This window comes from Ixodes scapularis, unplaced genomic scaffold (genome assembly GCF_016920785.2).
Source record: "Ixodes scapularis isolate PalLabHiFi unplaced genomic scaffold, ASM1692078v2 PGA_scaffold2__306_contigs__length_199485367, whole genome shotgun sequence".
In the NCBI taxonomy this organism is placed as follows: domain Eukaryota; kingdom Metazoa; phylum Arthropoda; class Arachnida; order Ixodida; family Ixodidae; genus Ixodes; species Ixodes scapularis.
This window is the reverse complement of record NW_024609857.1, coordinates 48,737,098-48,761,749: the sequence shown is the minus strand read 5'-3', so window position 1 is coordinate 48,761,749 and position 24,652 is coordinate 48,737,098. Positions and strand designations below refer to the sequence as shown.

Here is a 24,652-nt window from a genome sequence, read left to right as displayed (position 1 = left end):
AAAGAGCAGGCTCTGCTCGAAACATCCAAAATAAAGGCTCTCCTGCTGCTCACAATTTTTTTCTACATAGCGATAAACAGGTAAACATACAATAAAAAAAAACAAAAAAAAAAAACGACGCTATGCGCGATGACAATCTTTCGTACTCTAGTTAGAGGTTAAGAAAAATGCGATATAAGTGTAGTAAACGTCTTCTTGCACCATCTCTGCCCCCTTTGATTTTTACAATCGAACGAATGTCTGATTTACAAGGATAGATGAAGCAGGTAGCATAGGCCACCTGCATCATCTATAGCTCGCTGTCGTTTTGTACACATACTCGTTAACGTGGTATTCGCAACCTTTCAACTAAGTTTAGCGCACTCTACCCACGTGCTTCAAAGCACGCGGATACATTGTTGACACTGCGCATGAGCACGAACGCGTTTGCCGAAAGTGCGGAGCGTTGCGCCATCGCCTTGGGGTGTGACGTCCGGACCACGAGTCGATGTGTGCACGTACTCTGCACGTCCCGGATGGCCTGTAGCCTGGGGAAGCGGGTGACGCCGTCGCAGTGGGCCTCGTTGTCGTCCTGGTCCACGTTGTACGCGGCCACGCACACCCCGTGCAACAGTTCCATGGCACGGTTCACCTGTGCGGCAGGCGGCAAGCGGACAAGACGTCGACTCGACAAACGACGGCATCGGAGGTCCGCGCTTCCGGAAAGTTAAAGCAACGCTACATACTAGATCGTGGGTTCTCAGACCGGCCCCCCATGGGCGAGGAGATCGAACAAATAGCTAGTTTTCCACAGAGCTTGGTGTTTACTCAGCACAAGGCCCGTGTGGAGTGGATTCTTTAAGTCATCGTTCTCGATCGAGTGCGGGGTGCAGGTGCGGGCCACGAGTGCCGCGTCAGCGTTCGGCTGGAGCTCGTGCTGAGTTGCTGCTTCACCGATTGAACACGTGCCCCAGTAGAGAACTGACGCAGCGTTTCGGCTACGTCGGCCAAGCGGTGCGTTAAAACGTAAGGAAATGATTCACGATGGTTGTTGTTGTTCCCATCGGCTTCGTTCTCAACTTAAGGCGCGTTCACACACTCAAAACCGAGTAGGAGTGGCTGAGACAAGGCTGGTTTTTAAGCCTCTTGCGACGGCTGAGGACCTGCTCTGCAGCAGCGCATCCGGTCCAACACCGTCGCAAGAGGCTTAAAAACCGGTCTTGTCTTTCTCGGTCCTACTTGGTCGCAAGTGTGCGACAGGCCTTTAGCCTTAGAGGTCGGTTGCAGCTCCCACCCAATAGTCGCCGACAGCTTAAGAAGCGCATGCAGGGCGTGGAAAATTGCGAGCACATTATGATCACTCTGCAGTCAAGAAGGTTACGGTATTCACCGATAAAAAACACTGAGGAACGAATTCCTATGCAGGGCGCTTGATTATAATAAGCCCCGTCATGCGTTTGTAAACTTGTCAGACTCAGTCACTATATATTGCAGTCCATTCTCTCAATCGTGCGTGCTTACCTCTAAGCACGGTACCTCTAAGGTAACGTGCTTTTCCACTTTAAACAGCATTTACAGCATATCTGAGCCATGCATTTATGCCCAGCTATAATCAAAATACTTCCTGTATAGTGTGCGAAATAATGTTCACACTACATTTCTTTTTTTCTTCTTTTTTTTTTTTGCAACAACGCTAAGAAGATAAGGAGAAGTTTGGGAAGAGTTTGTAAGATGTAGTACGTATGTTGATTTGAGGCAGATGGGCGCCCCCCGACATTCAAAAGTTTGAGAACTCCTGGTGGAAATCAACCAAGAATTACATTAACGTCCTTCTTATTCGATTGGCGTCACTTACCGTAGTACCCGCTGCTGCCAGCACGCGATAGAAAAAAAAAAAAAACACACAAAAAAAAAATGAAGAAATAGCGTGAGCAAAAGTGACGCTACTGTAACGATGAACGCCGAGAGCCTGAGCCGACAGACGCTACATCACCTGCGCAAGCGCAGAGGAAGGCGAATTGTAGTGCAAGCGGATCTGTCAGTGGAAAATTCCATCGAGACAGACCCTTTTCTGACATATCGTGGAAGCCATTGGTCCCGCTCCTTTCTGCGCCACGGCGACTCTGCATGAAAACCTTCTGCGGGTCTAACCAATAGCTTACTATAGCGGGCTTACGACAGTTACCGACGAAGGGCGGAGACCTTTTGTTTAGGTTCCCGAAATAGTTTCGAGCGTATGAACTTGATATCGTTAATAGGATTAAACTTTCGCACCCCTTCTTCGTAACCGAGGCTATATTGTCCAGTAAAGCCTTAGCGTTCTGCAATGCGTGTATCGCTTACGTGTTGCGATAATCGACTAAACGTTTTAATACTATGATTTATTCCCACTTCCAATAAATGGTGGGAAGCTGGAAAAAAGCCGAGATAAACGGCTTGGCGAGATCTCGGCCATCATATGTTTCCCAGCAGCAGCGCAGCAAAGGTAATGGGAAGTGCACATACAAAACTAATCACTCAAATCACGCAAAAACGAAGAAAAAATAAATAAAAAGTAAGTAACAAGCATCCGCACTACACTTCGTTAAGGGTTATTAAGTCCAGACGTAGTCAACGCTACGAGCAAATGGTACTCCTCCACCAGCGCCAAAAGCGCAATTCACAAGGTTTTCTCTGTACATGATTGGTCCAGCAATGATAGAACACGTAAATAAACATGACCAACACCATGCGCACCCTTCCACCACGTGACTGAAAGCGAACGCCGCCGTGAGTAGAGAAAGCTGAAAACCACGTGACACAGGGCCGACATTCAATTGGATGAGCCAGCGCACGCACTATTTGGTGCGCCTTGACGCTGCCCGATCGGTCCGATCAGCACGTAGTGCCGGCTGCGTCTGGTCTTAAGGCGAAACGATCTATACAAACAATCGACGCAATGCGGTTCAATTATCGAAGCATTTGGTTTTAAGCGAAAATGCGCGCATAACGTTCTTGACCCCCGAAGATTTATGGTGTCCATTCAAATATCATGATAATGCAAAGAGTTTAGAAGTCTTGAGATTTGATAAACCAACATCTTTTTACTGGGGTTCAATGGAAACTTCACTAGTTGCATAGCTATAGAAGAACACGCGGCCCTGACGTTACACAGCTGCGCTGGCGCTGTCGACGGCACTGCGCATGCGCAGACGCTTCACTTCACGCGAATTCGGTTTCTGCGCACGCGCAGGGCCTACACCAGATGGGCAAACGACCAGCTTGTTTGTAAACAGCGTGTCGGTCTATAGTCGGGGTTCCTAGTTTCGTAAGTTACGAGATGTCGCTGTAGACTACCCAGTCCCATCAGAGCCTTCATAAGTTCGAATATTACATTGCTGTTCTGTTTTATGGCTTATGAATAGCCTGCCATTGTAAAGGCTACGCATTTGAGTGCATTATAACTTTTAAACGGGTTTTCTGTACAAGACAGATACGGTGCATTTGCCATAGACCCCTTTTCAAATGTCCATCGAGCAACATTGGCGGTCGCCATTACTTGGGCACGAAGCACGTGATTGGACTTTTAAAACGGGTCTATTATGCGCAGCACATTCTTCTGAATTAGGTACACTTTCTTGAGGTTCGTCACCGTGGTTGGTACCCGGACTGACGGAAAATTATTTCAGCAAGAATGAAATAATGACTTAGACGGTATACTTGTTATTGAGGTAGGAAGTATATATATATGTATATATCGATGCGCGTATACCAGTTCTACAGTTTTTGCGATTTTTGTTTTTATTTCATGACTTAATGAGATCGGTATAGGACATGTTGTGAGAAACCACAACTTCCAGTGTCTTGAAACTATGAACTAGTACAATATTAACTGAATTTAAAGATGTAGTAATTATTAAACGAACATTATTATTTTTGGTAGTGAAATTGAAGCGTTGGTTTTGCTCGTGTTTATTCTTAAAGTGTTTCTCTCCATCTAACGTCACCAGCAGAAACAAGTGTTGTATCTTAAGCTCATGATATACGTTTGGTTTTTTTATGAATATTTACGGTTTTATTTTAATAGACATTAAAACGAAATCGACATAAAATGCTTACTTTTGGTACACCAGATGATATAGGATTTATTGTTTGAATAAAAACGATTGCAGCACACATTCTGCCTCCGACTTCCTAGATAAGGTTTCAGTAGGTATAAGCCACACCATAGAGTTCTAGTTTCTGTAGCAAAATGTGTGGTTTATGTATGTACGAGTTTTTGTAACATACATGAAAATTGCTAAGACGCTCAGATCACTTTAATATTTTCTAGATTATGGAAAATATATTTTTACATGTGGTGCAAGTCCTGCTGAACGATGTTTTTGAAATCCAAACTTTGACCTTATAAGGAGTTGGTGCGTATCGAAAACATTTTGACAGTTTCCCGTGAATAAATTTTTCTCAGGTTAACCGGCGTGCATTACGCGATCGAATATCCAGCCAAACGGACACATTGTGATGCACTTGCCTTTTCCTTAATTGCGAACTCGCTGTCGTAGGAGATCCAGTTACGCGCTTTGTGTCGGGACGTTGATAACACTGTGCTGTCTTCCTGGGGAACGAGCCACGCGTTTCCGCTGCACATCTGCGGCCATGGGGACACAGGTAAGACGGCCAGACTTAACGCTCGAAATGGAAAGGGTACAACAATCAGGGCACATTTTGACGCTGAATTTCCGCCAATTGCGCCGGTAGCGGGAGTGCCCATTACCTGCCCAGGTAGCACGCCAGAGGAATGCCCAACTTGGGCAGAGGTCTGGCAAACATAAGGGCCCAACTTTGGCGCAGTTAGATTTTTGCACCATGGCACTCATCAGTGCCAAAGTACGGTGCCTAACTATAGCCTTAGTTGGGCGATCCTAGGGCATGCCAAATTTTGGCTCTTCTCTGGTACGCCAGAGGAGTGCCAAAGTTGGTGCCATACTTGAGCCATAACTGCCATAGTAAATCCTAATCTGGGAATGCGAGGCATGCCAAGGTTTGGCGTTTCTCTGGTCCGCCAGAGGAGCGCCAAAGTTGGTGCCATACTTCAGCCATAACTGCCAGAGCAATGCCTAATTTCGGTATTTGGGACGTGCCAAGATTTGGCGTTTCTCTGGTCCGCCAGAGGAGCGCCAAAGTTGGTGCTATACTTCAGCCATAGCTGCCAGAGTAACGCCTAATTTCGGTATTTGGGACGTGCCAACGTTTGGCTTTTCTCGGGTCCGCCAGAGGAGCGCCAAAGTTGGTGCCAGACTTGAGCCATAACTGCCAGAGCAGCGCCTAACTTCGGTATTTGGGACGTGCCAAGGTTTGGCGTTTCTCTGGTCCGCCAGAGGAGCGCCAAAGTTGGTGCCATACTTCAGCCATAGCTGCCAGAGTAACGCCTAATTTCGGTATTTGGGACGTGCCAAAGTTTGGCTTTTCTCGGGTCCGCCAGAGGAGCACCAAAGTTGGTGCCAAACTTCAGCCATAGCTGCCAGAGTAACGCCTAATTTCGGTATTTGGGACGTGCCAAAGTTTGGTTTTTCTCGGGTCCGCCAGAGGAGCGCCAAAGTTGGTGCCATACTTCAGCCATAGCTGCCAGAGCAACGCCTAATTTCGGTATTTGGGACGTGCCAAGGTTTGGCGTTTCTCTGGTCCGCCAGAGGAGCGCCAAAGTAAGTGCCAGACTTGAGCCATAACTGCCGCAGTAAATCTTAATTTGTCGATTCGGGGCATGCCGAAGTTTGACTTTTCTCTGGCTACCCACTGAAGTGCCAAATAAGTGCCAAAAGTGACAAACAAAGCCGAGAGGCCAGCCCAAGTTTCGAATATCTCTGGTGTGTCACAGAAGTGCTCTTTCACGCGTCCCAGAAGAGAAATAAATTAAACAAGCGTTGGAAACACGATGGTAAGATGTCATCACCTCCGTTCCCAAGCAGCACGGCAATACTTTGCAGTATCGTGCCAGTGCCGGCCGAAAGTCGGTTCCAATATCGCTCAACTGTCCAGTTTTGTACCACCGTTTGATACCCGGCGGGTATTGCCGTACAGCTGTTTCGCCCCGACCTAGCGTTCGCGCAATATTGTGCGAAAACTCTACGATGCGTCTGCTTCGTATTGGCCGAACGTCGTGCAAGTATATGTACGTTGCATGTCATTTGTTGCATATCCAATCACGTATACGGAGAAACAAATTTTTTTCGATCGCTCCCAGAAGTTTATTAAACAACTATCATTGCACACAGTGTATTCTCAACATATTTACAGAGGTCACACTTCTCTGTAAAACGAAAAGCAAATTATAAAATACAATTAACACTGTCCTCATGCCAAGCAAAACTCATCACATAAAAACCGCGGAGATTGAGAGGAAAGCAGGACGACTATCAGAATCATGCTTGCAGTGCACTTACTAATAAAAGAGCGATATCCTGTAATCCTTGATAGATGCATAATCCAACTCAGGCACCCCACAAACACAATCGAGGATTCGAGGACTGACGTCTCGTCGTCGGCGAAGAGCAGTTTTTGTCGAAGCGTGTCCAACAAACACATCACAAGTATTCCACGAACTCCGGTGCAAAAAAATGGCTGTTACCGAAAAATTGGCATGGACGTATTCCGACCGTTTACGACGAAAAAACACAGTCGCGTCTGCAGCGCACGAAAGCAACAGAACACTGAAGAGCAGTTCGAAAACCGGACCTACGTGGCCCGCTTGTTTCTATAACTAGGCAAACGGCGAAAACGACAGCCCCAGAGATCCCATCAGCGTGACAGAGAAAGTCACGTGAAAAATTTTCGTCCAAACGTTTTTGTCCTACGCGTCCTACGTAGAGAGGTCACGCTGGGTCACGCGTTTCGCTTCACCCTTTTGATTTGCTACAAACGGGACGTTCTGCAGAAAAGAACCTTCTCTCCCGAAGCTGGAGACGGGGAGGGAAAGGGCCAGCGTTGGGTGGAAAGGGTGTCTAGAGAAGGGGATTAGCCTCGGGGCGAGGCCATCCTCTCGAGAGGGAGTGGGGACGGAACATTGCCGTTGGGGTTCCGGCTACCAGGTGGAAGATAAGCTCGTCAAACGGCGACCTCGGATGCGAGGACGGGCACGTCAGAGAATTTGAAAATAGCTGCTTGATTAGCCGGACGACCCAGTGCGGTCTACTGGCTCTAGAAGGTGACTCGGATGAAGAAAACTCGTTTTGCTCCAAAACTCTAAAAGCATTCTGGAACGTGAACTCTTGCCACAAATAAAAATAACACATACATGAAAAACTACGAAGGCACCTAAGCTTTCTCCTATGATGTGAAAATGCGCGAGCATTACATGCAGAGTTATGTTGGCGCAACTTGCAATAAAGAAAAAAAAAAGTTATGTCGGCGCAACTAGGCGCAACGAATAGCGCGCTAGTTTCACGATCAAGAGAGCCTAGCTTCGAAACCGGGCAGGGGATGATTTTTTCTCGTGTTCTTTCTTTATTTCGTTTGTTTTTTTTTTGTTCGGTCACGTGACAATAAAAATCACATGAACAGAATTTTTTTTTGGCCACGTCGCCAGAGATTTTTTTTATTACTATTACTTCTCCTTTTCTTCTGTCTTTTTTTTTTCTCTTTTTTTCGGTTTACGCTCCCTTTTGCAAAACTCTTTGCACCTATTTCGCGTTACATTAGCGTTAGCCAAATCATTTTATTTATGGCAGGAAATTCTGCCGCACGTATCTTATGTTACTATTACCAACCCTGGCTTACAATACGCATAGAGAATTTCGTCCGGCAACCAGTTTGGGAATGACGAGGCCAAATTTGTATTATAATTTTTTCGAGGTATAAGCATAATTTCGGCCTCGTTATCCGTCGGTCTCTATGATTGGCTCTTCAAGTACATTTTGGGAAGGCAGACGACTGGCATTTTTAGTGTGCACGTGTGTCGACCAGAGTGAACATTGCTGAAGCGCCTCCAGTGTGATTTTGGCCGTAAATAACTGGAGGCCCCGGGCAAACCCACCCAATGTAGAAAAGTATCTACCTTTCTCGTTTCATAGAGAGCTATGAAAGGGACGAATCCCAGCCGAGTCAAACTAGAGGCTTGCAAACGCAATCGTGTTGACAATAGCTCCAAGGAGTTTGTATGACTCTCTCTGGCAGTGTGCAGAGGGTAAAGGCACGGAGGTAATATATGCTTTCGCCTAGTCACCTCGCAAACGGTTGGGTATTGGCTGCAGAGATCCATTTCGCTTTGTTTTATTACCGGGATTATAGCTTGATTTCTGTGTTCCTAATTTCACAGACAGAACGAAATCGCTTTTCTCGTATGGCGTCACGGCGGTGAGACAGAAATCAGTGTACCGGAATTCGACGCTTGTGCTCGTTCTATAGCGCTTCTAAAAACCGTGTGATCATGGCTGTCCAATTAACGTCAACAATGCATAAACTGCAGTTACTTGTACTCGTATTGCATCGTGAGGGAACGACTATGACTGGGTAAACAGGAATAGGGAGAATGGGTGCGTGTGATTTGAAGTTCGAATCAACAAATCAAGCTTCAACGAATGCGCTAGTATTGCATTCACTGAACCAGCTATATGAGTTTTCAGACGGTATATACCTTCCAAGTATGCGATTCGTGTTCTGCCAGTGGTGCCTCAGCTAAATTAAAAAAGCAAAATCCACGTTAAAAAAAAAAAAAAGATGTTTACGGTGACTCGAGCCGCTCCCGCGCCGAATCATGTTTCACGTAAGCGTAATCTTGGGGTCGATGCACGACGAGTTGTCTTCAGTCATAAAAATAGTTTGATTACGATTATTGGCAGCGCTAAGAATTTGAAAGCCAAGCAGTGAAGACAACGGTGTTCTTAGAAATATTATATACATTTTATTGTACACTGTTTGACTACGCTGCCGTCGTTATGTTCTTGAATTATTGGCTAGCTTGTGGCGGACAGGGAAGTCTTTCAGGACCATATGATAGGACCTACACTAAACCTGCCGCACTTCAAAAAATGTTAGTCCAATGCATACCAGCTTGTTCAAGGCGGACGGAGCGTTGCGCATCCAACAAAGCGCATACGGTCGCTGCCCGCGGCGTTTTTTTTTTTTTTTTTTTTTTTTTTTTTTGAGGAGCGAAATAATTTTTAGTCAAGCAGCAGGCCCCCTCTTCGGCGGGTTAAGCCGGATTAACGGAGGCGTCTCCTAATCCATTCTCCATGTTGTCCCCTCGGGGGAGGGCGGTAAACAGGGGGGGGGGGGGGGGGGGGGGGGGGAGGGCGGTGAAGGAAGGAAAGGAGGGCAGGAGAGGAGGAAACGCAGAAAAAGTGGAAAGCGCGAACTGTACGGCGGCCTTTAAAGCGGCTGTCGCGCTCGCTGACAGCCACACGAAGACACAAAAGCAGGTGGGGAGGCTTTAAAAAAGGCGAGGTCGAAGGGGAATCAACAACGCATAAAAGGAAAGCCAGCCACTTTCTGTGGCTCCTCGCGCCCCGCTTGTCGGCTTTGGCGAAACAACCTCCCTCTCTCTTTTCACAATTTTTTTCTTCTATCACCTTTTATCCCCTTCCCCTCCCCCAATCCAACGATGACCGTTCGGCCCATGGCTGTAACTCCAACGATGTTTTTTCCTCTTTTGCAAGACTTCTCTCTCTCTCTGCCGGTGACCTTGTCGCCTTGCCTAGTCTGTCAGCGTTCAGCTTCCATTGAGGGCCTCAGAAAGATAATCTCCTTTCTTGAAAGCGAAATGGACGGGGTGGTTATGTTTTTCGGGCTTGTCGCCATCCGATAAGCCTCATTATTTCTGTCAGACATGTACAAATTACTCAAAAAAGGTATTTAAGTTAAGTTAGTGAGTATCGGCGCCAAAAGTAATTGGAGTAGAGTAGAAATTACGCATTCGTAATAGTAATTGAGTAAACTACTAACTACTGTAAAAAGTAGCGAGTTACTTTGAAGTTACTTTCGAAGTTACTTTTTTATATATTTGTGGTAGCAAAATGAACAGCAGTTTTGATCAATGAAAAACCCTGCGAGCCTAAAATAAATGCAGTCTATTTATGGCTTGCGTTTTCGCCAAAATAGTTTACTCGCTCGCAGAAGCAATTGACTTTCAAAGTTCTTGATAGGAGAGTTTTCCCCTTTTCCTTTTAAAGACGTCCCCAGCCCAGCTAAATAGACGTTCTGCCGACGGGCTGCTGGAACGGCAGCGTTGAATTTGTGAAACAGGCCGTGCGGGGTCGGGTAAGCGAGTGTCGGCATCTTAGGAGTCCATGACGAAACTTGTGAGGTTTGCCTCGGGTAGAGAGTCTTTAATAACAAACTTTCCTCCTTTCTTTTTTCTTTGTCAAGTTTAGATTGTTATGACCGGCCCCTCTTCATTCCGACGTCGTTCTGAGAGTAAGCTGGGCGAGTGCACCAGACCGTCAAGGGTTCAAGTCTCGCGCCACGATGATGAGATCATCCGGACGACTGCGCGTCACGTCGTAGTGCTAGTGCTACGCTACTGAAAAAAAAAATTGGGTCCAACAAAAGGATCTCCCAAGGGTAACTCGCAATCCTCGCCGGTGACTACAACATTCTGACTCGCCTGAATCATTTTTAACAAAGAGGAGGTCTCCCAGGTATGGATGGTCAAAAGGACGCGAAGGATTACGTGAACAAGCATCGTCGCTCGTATACAGTTGCAGCTGTAAGCGGGAACGTGCTCCTATGAACGGATTATCCGTACCAGGGTTTGTGCGCGGGAGAGTCCGGCTTTGCAAAGGCGTATGCGCTGACGACAAGGCGCCCAGCTGCGAGGTCATTCCAGTGGCGCCTCCCGTGGAACCTACCGCTTGAGTCAGAACTCACTAAAGACAGACAGCACGAAAACAACAATTCTCAGAGTGTCCTCGTCTTTCACGGTTGCAGCTGGAAAAGCAGCGCTTGCGTGCATTACCGGATTAGGTCAATACCCGACCAAGGCTTGTTCAGCAAGCATCTCTTCCTGCGTTCGTGCGTGCCGGTGTTATGTTTTGGCTGCTCGTCGCCACCTTGGCCCAAGGACGCCTTCCCTAACAAGGGGGCCCCTTGTTCGAGAATGCCACTTCATCTGCCGGCGTCTTATTCATTTCTGCGCTCAAACTTTCGTGATGGGCAAAATTAGCATTATATAATTTCGAAAGTAGTTAGTAATTTGAGTAGAAGTTACCTGAAAAAAGTAGTTAAATTAAACTACTAATTACCCAAATCAAGTTGTAATTGAAAGTTACCGAGTTACTCGAAAAAGTAGTTAAACTAATGTAGTTTGAGTAGAGTAGTTGAACTACGTCCAAGTCTGAATTTTCTGTCCCCACTCGCTCGCAGTGGCCTCCCATGGCTGTCGTACCGGTAAATTTAGGAGCGCAAAAATACTCCAGAAGCCGGGCGAAGACATGATAAATGTAATAACAAAAACGGCTTGACATCACAAAAATAACAATTTACTTAAACGTTTCGCCTTCCGTGCGGGAGGCATCTTCAGTAGAGCGCAGAGCGAGTTAGAGTCGCAGAAAAAAGTTCGGCTATTTAGGCATAAAGTTTGTGTACACGTCCGGCAGGGGGCCACGGTTCTTGTTTACCAGCGATGAATCACTTCCGCGTTTGTCGTTCTGGATGAACCAAGATTCCAGCAGCTTCCTCAGTCCGCACCTTTTATCCCTCGCCTTGTCAAAGTCAAATTGGTGTCCTGACGTCCAGGCATGGTCGACGAGTTCGGACTTGAAGCGGGCGGCGTTCGTGGAATTGGCGACATCCTGTGCGTGTTCTTTTAGTCTTGTTTTTCTTTTTCGTTCCGTCTCTCCAATGTAGGAAGCGTCACATTCCTTGCACTGCACCTGGTAGATCACGACCCTTTCTGCCTCTGGCGGGGTCGGGTCTTTTGGCTTGGAGATAACATTGGCAATTGTTCTGTAGGGTTTGTATACAGTTCGTACCCCAACGGCCTAAGGGCGCGTCCCAATGCCTCCGAAACCCCCTTAGCGTACGGGATGCACACGACGTCACGTGTTCGTTCGGCTCAATCCGGGCGCCGGCGGGACATTTGTTTCTTAACGTGATTGATAAACCGGTCGGGGTAGTTACGTTTCTTCAAAGCCTCCCGCACATGGCTAAGTTCTTGATCGCTAAGTGTTGAGTTAGATGGGACTGTTTCTGAACGATGAAGGCAACGATCTTACAACTGAGCTTTTGTGTTGAGTAGGGTGATGAGAGTGGTAGTCAAGAAAGTTTTGTCTTTCACATGGTTTACCATATACGGATGTCTCCATCTTAAAGAAAGATTCACTAGTTCTATGGACACGTACATAAAAAAACGGCAAGGTACTATCGGTTTCATGTTCGCAGGTGAACTGAATTGAGGGGTGGACACTATTCAAATTGCGGTGAAAATCGGTTACGTTCTCTCTGTTAACTATTACAAAAGTGTCATCGACATAGCGACGGTAGAACTTCACGGGGAAATCAATGCCAGACATTACCTTTTCCTCAACATATATATTCCATGACGAGATTCGAGACGGTTACGGAAACTGGACTCCCCATAGGGCATCCGCTGACCTGATGAAATATGTCCCCATTAAAACAAAAATTACACTGGTTGAGACAAAAACGCAAAAGGAGTATAACGTCTTCAACAAGGAGGGTTGTGCGAGTGGACAACGACTGGTCTGCCAACAACCGGTCACGGGCGACATCAACCGCCAGGGTGTTGGGGACATTCGTAAATAATGAAATCACATCAACGGATACCATAGCCTCGTGCGGTAGCAGGGTCTGAGCGCGTATGAGTTCAACAAAGTCACGGGAATTCCGGACGCTAAACTCATTGTTTCCCGTAAGAGGGCTCAGAATCATAACCAGATATTTGGAAAGGCTGTAAGTGGATGAACCAATAACATATACAATCGGGCGTACGGGGCAACCCGGTTTGTGAATTTTGGGGAGTCCATACATCTTGGGTGTCGCGGCGTCAAGGGAGAAGAGACGACGGTATAGGTCGTCACTGATGCGTCCTTTCTTTTTCAGCTCTCGAAGGTGGTCAACTAACTCTCCTTCGGACTCAGCAGCGGGGATCTCTTGATAGCCTCACGGAATAGCGACTGTCATTTATAACTTCATACATCTTCTTCATGTAGTCATCCCTATCAAGCACAACGGTTCCTTTTCCTTTGTCGGCCTTTCAAATCATGATGGAGCTGTCTGACTTCAACTCATTAAGAGCAATGCGTTCTTGTTGATCTAAATTTGACCCGGCCGGTTTCACATTATTCGAAACACTGACAACGCGGCTTCTCGCGAGATTTACCCCTGTGACATCGTGCACATGTCTGAATTTCTCTTCAATTTCAATTATGAAGTCAGGTTTTGGAACGTACCGTGGAGCAAGGGCATAGTCCAGTCCTTTGGATAGCAGAAATTGCAAGCCAGGGTTGGTAATAGTAACATAAAATACGTACGGCAGAACTCCCTGCCATAAATAAAATGATTTGGCTAACGCCAATTTAACGCGAAATAGGTGCAAAGAGTTTTGCGATAGGAAGCGTAAACCGAAAAAAAGGAAAAAAAAAAAGAAAGAAAGACTGAAGGAAAGGAGAAATAAAAAAAAATCTGGTGACGTGGCCAAAAAAAAAATTCTGTTCATGTGATTTTTCTTGTTACGTGACCAAACAAAAAAAATAAAAAAATAAACGAAATAAAAAAAAGAACACGAGAAAAAAAACCAGCCCGGTTTCGAAGCTAGGCCCGCTTGATCGTGAAACTAGCGCGCTGTCCGTTGCGCCAACATAACTTTTTTTTTTCTTTCTTTATTGCAAGTTGCGCCAACATAACTCCGCCTGTAATGCTCACGCATTCTCCCATCATAGGAGAAAGCTTAGTTGCCTTCGTAGTTTTTCATGCATGTGTTATTTTTATTTGTGGCAAGAGTTCACGTCCAGAATGCTTTTAGAGTTTTCGAGCAAAACGAGTTTTCTTCGTGCGAGTCACCTTCTAGAACCAGTAGACCGCACTGGGTCGTCCGGCTAATCAAGCAGCTTTTTTCAAATTCTCTAAAGTGCCCGTCCTCGGATCTGAGGTCGCCGTTTGACAAGCTTAACTTTTTTCCACCTTTTAGCCGGAACCCCCACCGCAGCTTTGTTCCGTCCCCACTCCCTCTCGAGAAGATGGCTCGCCCCGAGGCTAATCCCATTCTCTTGACGCTCTTTCCACCCAACGATGGCCCTTTCCCTCCCCGTCCCCTAGCTTCGGGAGAGAAGGTTCTTCTCTGTAGAACGTCCCGTTTGTACAGCGGCCTTTAAAGTTCAGATTGTCCTGTCTGTATCGTCCCTTTTTTGTCTCCACTTTTTAATGTTGAAAAAGTATCAACACGGTAAAATAGTACAATTTCCGGGATTTTATTTTCATTCCCAAGTGTGCTGCGGGAGCCGCGCCACGGAGCCCCGGTCGTTTCCGCTCTTTGTTATCGCTAGGATTTGACAGTGCTCAATCACAATGCAAGACACGCACAGAGCCACGCTCGCTTTTGCAATGCGCCGCGTAATAATGATATCTCTTGTGGAAACGTGCGTACATCCGTCTTGCGCAGTGTTAGCTCAATGGCAGCACTTTCTGTAAAGGCGGATTCACACCGGGGATGTAAGCAGTCGAGCGATCCAACTAAATCGCATCGCAAAAAAAAAAATAAAATAAAAGTAATTAGTTGGTCAATTTGGCGTGCGCGATGAGCGAGTCCAACGCCTTCGTTGGCGATTCGCTTCTCAAAAACTCTCGCTCCGAACGCCGTTGGTTGGCTCGGCCTCTCCGCGACTAGAGTGCATCGTAAAAAGTCGGGTCAGCAAGCGACTGCTCAAAACCCGTCACGTTTTGCCCGCGATGGTCGCTTTTGCGATGAAAGTTATGGCGCGACTAGATCGCATCGCCGGTGTGAACGCGCCATAATGTCGAACCAGTCTCACGGCGCGCCCCGATATTGGCTTGTGTACCTACGCGCGAGTGCAACCTCTGGCACAATTTATTTGCGTTTGCAAAGCCTGCTCCAGCCGCGTCAAAACATTCAGCCAACCTTTGGACTGCAGAAATCAAGAGACACCAAAAATAGGATAAAGTTGCCAGCCGAATAAAACTTGATTTCTATTTAATTAAGATGAAGACCACCCGCGTACATCAAATATTTCATCAGCCGAACTCCAAGGCAGTAAGCCTAGTTCTGGCACTTGTTTGGCAACTTTGGCCCGCAGCTGCCAGATCACAGCCAAACTATCGGGAAGCGAAGCCTAACTTGGGCTCTCGTTTGGCGACTTGGGCCCAAAGATGCCAGATCTCAACCGAACTACAAGGTAGTAAGCCTAACTCTGGCACATTTGTGACGATTTTGGCCCGAGTGTGCCAAGTGACAGCCGAACTGTCAAAAAGTGAAGCCTAACTTTGGCATAAGTTTGGCGATTTTGGCCCGAAAATGCCAAAGCTCTGCCGAACTACAAGGTAGTAAGCCTAACTCTGGCACATCTCTGGCGATTTTGGCCCGAATGTGCCAGGTGACAGCCGAACTGCCAAAAAGTGAAGCCTAACTTTGGCATTAGTTCGGCGATTTTGGCCCAAAAATGCCAAAGCTCTGCCGAACTACAAGGTAGTAAGCCTAACTCTGGCAAATCTGTGGCGATTTTGGCCCGAATGTGCCAGGTGATAGCCGAACTATCGAAAAGTGAAGCCTAACTTTGGCATTAGTTTGGCGATTTTGGCCCAAAAATGCCAAAGATCTGCCGAACTACCGGGCAGTAAGCCTAAATCTGGCATTTTTTAGGCGATTTGGGCCCGAAGATGCCAGACGACAGCCGAACTACCCGGCGGCGAAGCCTAAGTTTGGCACTTGTTTGGCGAATTAGGGCCAAGATACCCAGACTGTTGCCAAGGGAGGTCAGGTTTGGCACTACTTTGGCTTCTTCGGGCTTTTTAATGCCCTAAACTGCCAGACGCAAGCCAAGTTTTGGCCCAGAACTCGGTGCTGCCTGGGTGTCGGTTACCTCCCGTTAAAAGACTCGCTTAACGGTCTTATTTTATTTTTCAAGGAGGAGGAGAAAGGACAAAATACGAAAGGTTGGTTACTTCGTGCTGGTGCAGAGAAATTAGCTTGTTCATTCTCGTTGTTTCTCACAAAGTACGTTACCTTTTTACTGAAGGCTTGGACTGTGTGCTACGTGATTTTTAGGTTCTCGTAATACAGGGATGGCCAGATACACATAATCCAGTTAATTAACGCTACGGAGCAAAATCAAAAGGGCTTCGAAAGCCATTATAGCAAATGCCACGTGACCTTGTACAGCTTAGCACGCAGCGGTGTATTTCCCCTGATTATCTGTGATCCGTTACCCTACGTTACATTTTAGCTAAAACTCCTCCTGCAGATTCCCAAGACGGATACCAATTAAGTATAGTAAAAAGAAATCACTGAGTTAGTCAGAGCTGGAAGGAATAACCCGAGATGAAACCTTATGGAATGATCATTTTCGCTGAATACGCTTTTCCACTAAGCTAATGCCCGTGCCACACGGGCAACTCGAATGCCATTTACAACGGATGACATTCGCGTGATCGACGAATCGGCTCGCGATCTGTCGCGCGTGGAACGCCCCACGCTCGGAGTGTCGCGCGCTGATTGGCCGATCGTTCAAGTGTCATTCGTTGTAAATGGCATTCGAGTTGCCCGTGTGACTCTGAGCTAGCAACTAAGGCTTGTAAGCGAGTTTCTTACACGAGGTTTTGTTAAATCTTTGGGCGAAACGTCAGTTGTTACACTGAGGCTTCTATAAGTCTTATAAAAACGTCTACTACACTAAGGCTTCCAGAAGGTCTGTCGTCAAGAAGCAGTGCCTGTCATACTCATCTGCGTTAACCTAGAGCTCGTGGTTTTGCTTCCCGCTACCGGAATCTTTTATTTTTTTTTTTACATTTTTTTAATTTTTAGATTTCTTCACGCGTATGCTTATTCACCTGCGGACCACACCGGCATATCCGCCGAAGAACCACTCACATCCCCGTAGTTGATCCAGTGACGTCCCGTGCACCAACTGCCAGCGGTGGGTCGTGCGTTCTCGGTCAGGTCGAATGACAGTGTGACCAGGCTGAGCGAGAAGCACATCTTGGAGGTGCTGCTGAGGTCATCTTCCTCTCTGACCATCTCCATCCAGAACAGCGCCGTTTTCTAAAAAGAGGAAAAGAACGCTCAAGAGTATTTCACATGACCCTGATACAGTCAAGCACTTCGGTTTGCTAGCAGGCGCGTTTGCCCGTAGAAGTAAAGGGCACTGGGCAGACGCAGAAACTATTTTTAGACAGGTGTAGCATATACACGTGCTACGTTGCGCAACCGACGCCACAGCCATGACCTTAGCTTGACGGCGAAACCGAGTGAGTCGCTGCTGAGCGCGTGCGGCGAGCTCTCATGATGACTCCACGATGTGCATTTCGCACCATAAGATTTTAGGTCTTGGCAATCTTGATTCAAACTGTGAACGACGAGCATTCGCCGTGAACGATGAGTTCGAGTATGGCGTCGTGCAACGAATACCATCACCTATGCACGTCCCGCTCATGACGCCCCTTCTTCTGGATTCGCGACTCCGGTTGTACTGTTTCCTCTTTACAAATGCATGTTCAGAACAAAATGGTCAACCAAGTTAGCCTTTATTGTTGCATTGTTTGCCAAATGTTCACATATTCATTGGAAGCAACTTTACAGCTTCTGCAACTTGTGGAATTCGCAGTTGCCATACGCCCTGCGAGTTTGCTCGTTCTTCTAAGATTTGTGGCAGTTCTAAGGTTTCTAATCAATCTCTTGGCCGAGTTTCAGCTTTACGTGGTAGTGTCGTACTCACAATGGGGAGGCTGGGAAGCGGTTCACCTTCTCCTACGTAGATTGACGGGTACACTAGCTTGCAGAACTGTTCTTCTTCGTGATAGTGGGTTTCCAGCACAAAGATGTCCACCAGCCTGCACAGAGAAAGACGCTACGTTTATAGCCTCAACGGCACGGTCATCTATACGCAGAGTCATTGAGGGTGGTAGCCCGAGCCTCGCACACATGTAAGACAATAGACCCATTTTTGAAGGTACTTTAAGCAACACTGGCACCGCCGTATTTTGGACATCAGTTTCTGCGCGAGGCGTGTGGTTGTATTCAAGTTCACGCCGAGCGCTGGCGCAGTACTAGTGTCGAATAGACTGAGATCCGAGTACCCGCCGAACTCTGATGCAGCAATAATGTTCAATGCATGCTCAAATTGCATGCCCAAAATATGGCGGCCTTGGAGCAGCTACTGGAGGCCGTGCAGTCTTGAAAATGGACAACTGAAATCCACAGATCCTTTACAATAGCCAAGTGTCGTACTAAGTCTGGAGTTCGCTTAGTTTCAACTTTGCATGGTGTGAGTTGAAGGTAAATTATAACTTACATGACGAGCTTTTTGATCAGCTTGATGAAAGTCCTGTCTGAGTTCTGCTTCGGTATCAGGTAGCCTCCATAGATAAGGGCTGGCTTGGGAGCTCCTAAAGCTTGCAGAGCCGCCTGGAACGCCTGCATTGATAGCCATTAGCGAGCACCGGGGTTACTCATAAGTTGCGCTCATGCCCCCGACCCTACTACTATATACAATGAAAAACTGAAGAAGGGGAGGACTTGAAAGCGTGCGGTCACGTCAGAGCGCAGAGCTCTGATTGGAAAGATAGTTGGTACACGTAGAGGCTGCCTGCCTTTGCCTCTACCTATGGCCTCCCTCCAATCAGAGCAAACAAGAACGTCGTCTGCTCCTCGCGCAGTATCTGGCGTTCCTAACAAACACTTCGTGGGATTTGCTACGACATAAAACGGGAGCGAGGAGCGCCCTTCCGCTCAAGTTTTCTCCCGGCCGATGCGGGTTCCCGGAAGTCATAATACATTTATTCAACTCCGAATGCGGCAAGCGGAAACCGTATAATATCACCGGTGACGTCATATCACTAAAAAAAAAATTATTTTGGTGGTTTTGAACAAGAATTCTGGTTGGTTTGGACCACCCTAAACAGAGCCGTAAGACAACGGACCAGCAGAAGGAACTTTTACCTGTCCGCTATCATTCCCTGTCAGACGTCCTTCTTTCAGTACCCCTTGTCTGTTCTACTTCTCCGTTGTCTCTTGACGTCGTCTTTTCCGGTTAGTTTTTTGTCAGAGGCGTGCTCACCTTGATCATGCTGATGACATGCCCGATGGACGGGTTGACCAGCGGCTGTTCCGTGAACGCGATGCCGTTCAGCTCGTTCTTGGACAGCCAGCTGGCGAGGTCCGAGGCGATCTGCACCAGAGCTCCCGGGTCCTTCTGGGCAGCCTGGGTCGCCTCATGGATCAGCTGTCCGCTCAGGGCCACCACGAACTTGGCGGTGACGAAGCGCTCGCGCAAGGCCATGAACTCCTGGTATGCTATTTAGTATTGCCAAATCGGAAAATGAAAGTGATGCCGAAACGAACATTCAAATACATTCGCGGTATTCAGTGCGGTGACGTGAGTGGCAGTCAGGCTTGCCAGTCGAGCAGGCAGCCTGAAACATTGACTACGCCGCGCATTTGTTTCGTACTGCTGCGCTGGTGCTGGAGCGAGCTTCCCAAGCATTCATTTAACACCGTGAAACTGCTAGGAATCAGTTGGGAACAAACCCTACAGCCCAAAGAGTTGCACCCCTGTCTGCTGCTGGCGTTACTTTTTCATTGCTGTAAGTGGAGACATTTAGTCTGAAAAAAAAAATACCGGTGAGGGCCGTAATGTAAATTTAACAAGTTTGTGAAGAAAATATTATCTTGTCCTAATATTTGAGGTACTATTTTAGCGATGTTTTTTTGGGTGTTTAGGGAATTTTGAGGCCAACCGGGGATCTTGAAGAAAACTCCGGTGTACCCCTTTAAAGGGAAGCTGAAGCACTTCTAAAGAAAACTGAGCAGACCTCTATAGATTTTGGTCCCGTGAATTCAGTTATTGCACTAATCTTGGTCTGAAGTAAACGTAAACCGTATTTATTTTGACAACATTCCGAGGACACCTAAGCACTTCTTATGAGTTGTGAATGCAAAAGCATGAACGTCGTTCTTCCGCTCCCTTAGTTCGTCTGGGGCGTACTGGCGTGGACGGCCACGTTTCGCTAAAGCCCCTCTATCCTGGGAAAAGTGGCGCCATTCATTGTTGTAGAAATGCTCGAGGCACGTGCTGCGCGCCACCTCTGGGAAATTCATGGCGTCTGAAATCTAGCTCAGTGCTGCGCTGTGCCGCCATGATGTTCCCAAGGGCTGCACGTTGCATGTGCCTTATGCATCGAGGAACCTTGCGCTACTTTTGACCCCCCCCCCCCCCCCCCCCCCCCCCCGATGGAGGGGCTTTACGTTTCGCTACTGCAGAAATAGCGGCCGACGGCCGAGCGCGCGCTCTCATGAAGCTCTCGTGAAGAGCACGTAATATGTCGTCCGCGGAGAGATGACGGACGTTTGCCCGCTATTGGCAACTTGAGCGATCGATAGCGTCACTGTGGTCGGTCTGCCCCGATTGGCCAAACGCTGACTATGACGTCAGCAAAGAATTTCTCATAGACGAAAATAAGAATGATCTAAGAACTTCAATTTCGATGGTGTTTGAAGCGTTTCTTCCAGAGCCGTGTCCAGAGCGCGATGATTTCAAGCTTCCACCATGCTAAAATAAACACCATCGAACTTCTTGTTCACAAAGTAATGACGTCACGAAAGGTAAACATTAGAGGGCGCCACCACAACATCTCGCCGCCAATACTCCGTCTCGCTCCAAGTTCGACCGACTGCATCGTCACGGCGTTCGTCGTCTTTCTGAGCTCGCTATCACCGACTAAACCAGTCGCGCACAGTGAAGGCGCTGTGATCCTACGCTTTTCTTTTTTCTGCGCATGATTGTTTTATCCGGTGATACCCAAGACCATGGAGAATAGAAGGGTAGGAGAGGGCATGACGTCAGCCGCGTAGCCTCCACAAGGCATGCTCCCTTGACGCCTCGCCTCTTTCGCATTTTCCTCCTTACACTCACCACATCACGTGACCGTAGCTAGCCTTCGTCTAGCTATGGTGTACTAGAACACACCACAGCCTAGCCTTTGATGTCATAAAACCTACCGGACGGAGCGCGCGCAAGCCTGCAAGGAATCCTCCTACAATCAACCATCCGTCTCGCACGTGACATGCCACGCGCACCAATCGCCAGACAGATCTGCGGTCACGCTGGGCACAAAATCGTTTAAACTTTTTATGACTAGGCTTCACCAATATTGCAACGTGCCCCCTCCTAGTACTTCTAACCTCCTTGCCCAAGACAGACTTCTGACACCGCTTGATTGGCTCCATCAAATCGTAGCGCCGGATTCGGAAGGACTTATTATTAGAACTTAGTTTAAAGCAAGCATTCTTCTAGCTTGGCCCAACCCAATACGATTTGATCACAAGGGGGCTCGCACTTCGAAGCCATTCGTTTTCGGTGCCCTTTTTAATGCGATAGCATTAACTGGGGGGGGGGGGGGGGGGGTCTTGAAGCCGGCGTTGTCTGTAACCGTCTGTAGCAGCGAAATGGCAGTTAGATTCCCATTGGCAAAAAAGCACAGTAACGCAGATGCTTCGTCACGGAAGCCATGGAGCCGACGGGGTTCGCCGTGCCTGCGCAGTGGAGCGTGATGTCACCGCCGGAGCGCCGTGTGAAAAAGGTAGATGTGGCGCGCTGCTTGTAGGAATGCGCTGCGTGTAGGAATGCTTTCGCATTCCTACTCATAAACAGACTTAAGTGTCTTTAACGTACGCTATACTGTTTCTGAAAAGAAGCTCGGTATAGTTTCGGTACCATATTTCGTGACTCCCTGTACCATGCCTAAAGCCACTGCCTATGCGGAGCGCAAGTTCGTCTGTTTCTTGCGCAGGGGCTGCAGTGGCGTAAGTACGCCGAACTTTGATTGGCTCCATTCGGAACGATATTGAGTAGACCTCAGAACAGCTAGCGTCGAGGTCTACCCACTATCCTTCGAATCCGAGCCAATCAGGGCTCTGCAGTCTGACGTCACTGCAACCCTTGTGCAAGAAGCAGACGAACTTGCGCTCCGCATAGTCACTGACGGCTTAAGAAACGCCGGAAGCGGGCTATTATGATCGCGCTTCTTGCCTGCATGCCGCAGTCTCATTGGCAGCGAGGGATAATAGAGGATTTTAGAACGGCGAGACTCAGAGCGTAAATACACCCCAAAAAATGAAAAAAAAACTCCCTAATAAAGATTATTCATTGGCGGCCATAGCTGAGTCTAGTGCCACTAAATAGGCTACACTTCAGAGTAACGACAGTTAACCATATTGTGGCTTAAAATCATGGTTGCTAGTTATCTGATGCTTTATCTGAAATCACAGGAAACGCTTTTCCGTCCTCCACACATGTTTAAATAGTTCGCGGCAAAGCAATATTACATGAGCTTCCTAACACCGAATCTAATACTGAGGATGTCGCACCTTTGAGTCATGACGATCGGTAGTTGCGTCTGCTCTGCACAAGCACCAAAGTGGCGGCGCCCAGAACAATGTCGGGGAACGGTGTGCCGATACTCCAAGCGCAGCTAATTTAGTGGCTCTAGTGGAGTCCGTGGCTGCTGAGCGCGTGTGACGGCGAACTTCAGCAGTTTTTTTTGCAACGTGCATTCCACACCATCGAGATTGCCAGTGTTAGAAGCTTTGAAATCTGAGCTCGTTCTGAGGATGCGCAGTGAACAGTGCTTCCCCCTCGTGACGTCATTACCTTGCGAACCACAAGTTCGATGGTGTTTGTAATTAGCATGGTGGAAGCTTGAAATCATTGCGCTTTCAAATCAACACTGCCAACACCGTCAAAACTGAAGTTTGTTCATTCCTCTCACTTCCGTCGATGAGAGATCCTTTGCTGACGTCATAGTCAGCATTTGGCCAATCGTGACAGGCCGACCACTGGGACGCTTTCGATCGCTTACGTCGCCAATCAGATGTTTGGGACTTGCCACGCTTCGTATAAGGCACCGTATTATACACAAGCGTTTTTCTTGCGATCGTGAATACACGATAAAGGATGTGCGGTCTCTCACCGGAGGAGTGAAGGAACCGGGGATGGAAGGAGCGCGTCTTGCGGTCCATGTCCAGCTCCTGGTAGACCAGGTGCGTGCAGAGCTCGATCGGGACGTCGGCCGGCTTGGTCGCGTTCTTGGACAGCACGCACACCAGGTGATTCGTCATCTCTGCGAGCAAGCAGCGGTGACCACGCTGGTGGTAACTTGCAACTTATGAATACGGCGAGTCTATACCCCCTTCATTGGGAGTTCCTCAAGTTAGGTATTTATGCACACCTAGTCTTTATAATGCATTAGTGCCCTGATTCATGCGCTGACCTTGGACTGGTTGGAGCACACCTATTCAAAGTTTCCAACGTCACCACGGGAGGGCGCCACAACCACTCGTATTAAAAAAAAGGTCTACCTGGGCCTTATCGTGAAAAAAACAATATTTAAAGCTTTTTATTTTGCACGAACAATGTTAGTCAAATCCGAAGAGCTCATGGCTATCTTCTCTTTGTTTTAGACAGTCGCGTGTTATGGCGACATAGAACTTGAAGGTTTTTAGAGGTAAAAGTGCCAAAAGTAGATCTACAGTAACAAAACATTAAAAAAAAAATAGTTTCAAGGGACACCAAGACCACGGTGTAAGATAATAGGGAGTTTTAGTAAACCTTGTTTCCCCCTCCACTAACCCTCCGCTACGAAAAAACCGCCACTGCGCTTGCGTGCCGATGGCCTTGACTGTAGAGTTGCAGGTAGCGGAGGGGCTTAGCGGAGAGGGGAACACGGTCTACTAAAACTCAATAATACTCCTCAGGTGAGGACAGGGCGCTCCTCGCGACGTGCCCGATAAAGTTCGCTCTTCACTCTCTCTCTTTCTCTCTCCCTCACTACGGTTTCAAGCGGCGCCGGCAGGTGACTCGTCGACCCGCGGGCACGTACAGGACGGCTCGTGCCGCCTCATGCTGCACACGCGCAGAGCTTCAGCGAGGTTGTCGCACGTGAAGAAAGACCACGGTGTACCGGGGTGTCATGGCAACGAGATAATTTTTTTCGATCTCACACAGTTTCGCCGTTTGGCCGCCGGCGACACTGTCAGCCGCGGGCACTGTGGCAGCGGAGTGATGCAGCCTTTCGGATGCCCGTCGAACGAACACTATCTGATTCCGCGCGCCGCGTGTTCAGCCCCGCCGTGTCCTCACCTGAAGAGTGTATCTTAAACCGTGACCAACACCCGAAAAAAGAAGTTGATAAACATTTACGCGCACTAGTGAAACAACCTCTGTGACATCCAGAACATTCCAAAGCCTTTTCAAAATAAGCTTTTTATTTTTTTTTATTTTTATTTTTTAGCAATGCAATTTGTTTTGTTATATTACGGTTTTCTAGAACGTTCGAGACAATATTAAAGTTTCGGTGTTAGGGCCGTCAGTTGTTCTTTATCATCATCAACCCTTGATCGAGGAACACAAAAAGGACAGCACACACTTTGTGTTCAGTTCTTTTATGTGTTCCTCGGTCTCAAGATGCCACAGTGGTTAAAGTGCACAAGCTCGGTTGTGCTTTAACTCTTAATTCA

General features: G+C 47.6%; 1 protein-coding gene across 1 annotated transcript in view; it reads right to left on the bottom strand.

Moving 5' to 3' along the window:
- The window catches only part of LOC121836475, a 50,319-nt gene extending 27,065 nt beyond the window's left edge, over positions 1–23,254 (bottom strand). The window contains exons 1-7 of the mRNA XM_042291382.1: positions 23,107–23,254; positions 19,197–19,432; positions 18,432–18,553; positions 17,856–17,970; positions 17,012–17,182; positions 4,490–4,606; positions 502–631 (exon numbers count right to left, since the gene is read on the bottom strand). Of these exons, the coding sequence (XP_042147316.1) occupies positions 502–631; positions 4,490–4,606; positions 17,012–17,182; positions 17,856–17,970; positions 18,432–18,553; positions 19,197–19,432; positions 23,107–23,254 (1,039 nt within the window). The remainder of the gene's footprint in view (positions 1–501; positions 632–4,489; positions 4,607–17,011; positions 17,183–17,855; positions 17,971–18,431; positions 18,554–19,196; positions 19,433–23,106) is intronic.
- Positions 23,255–24,652: the final 1,398 nt, after the last annotated feature.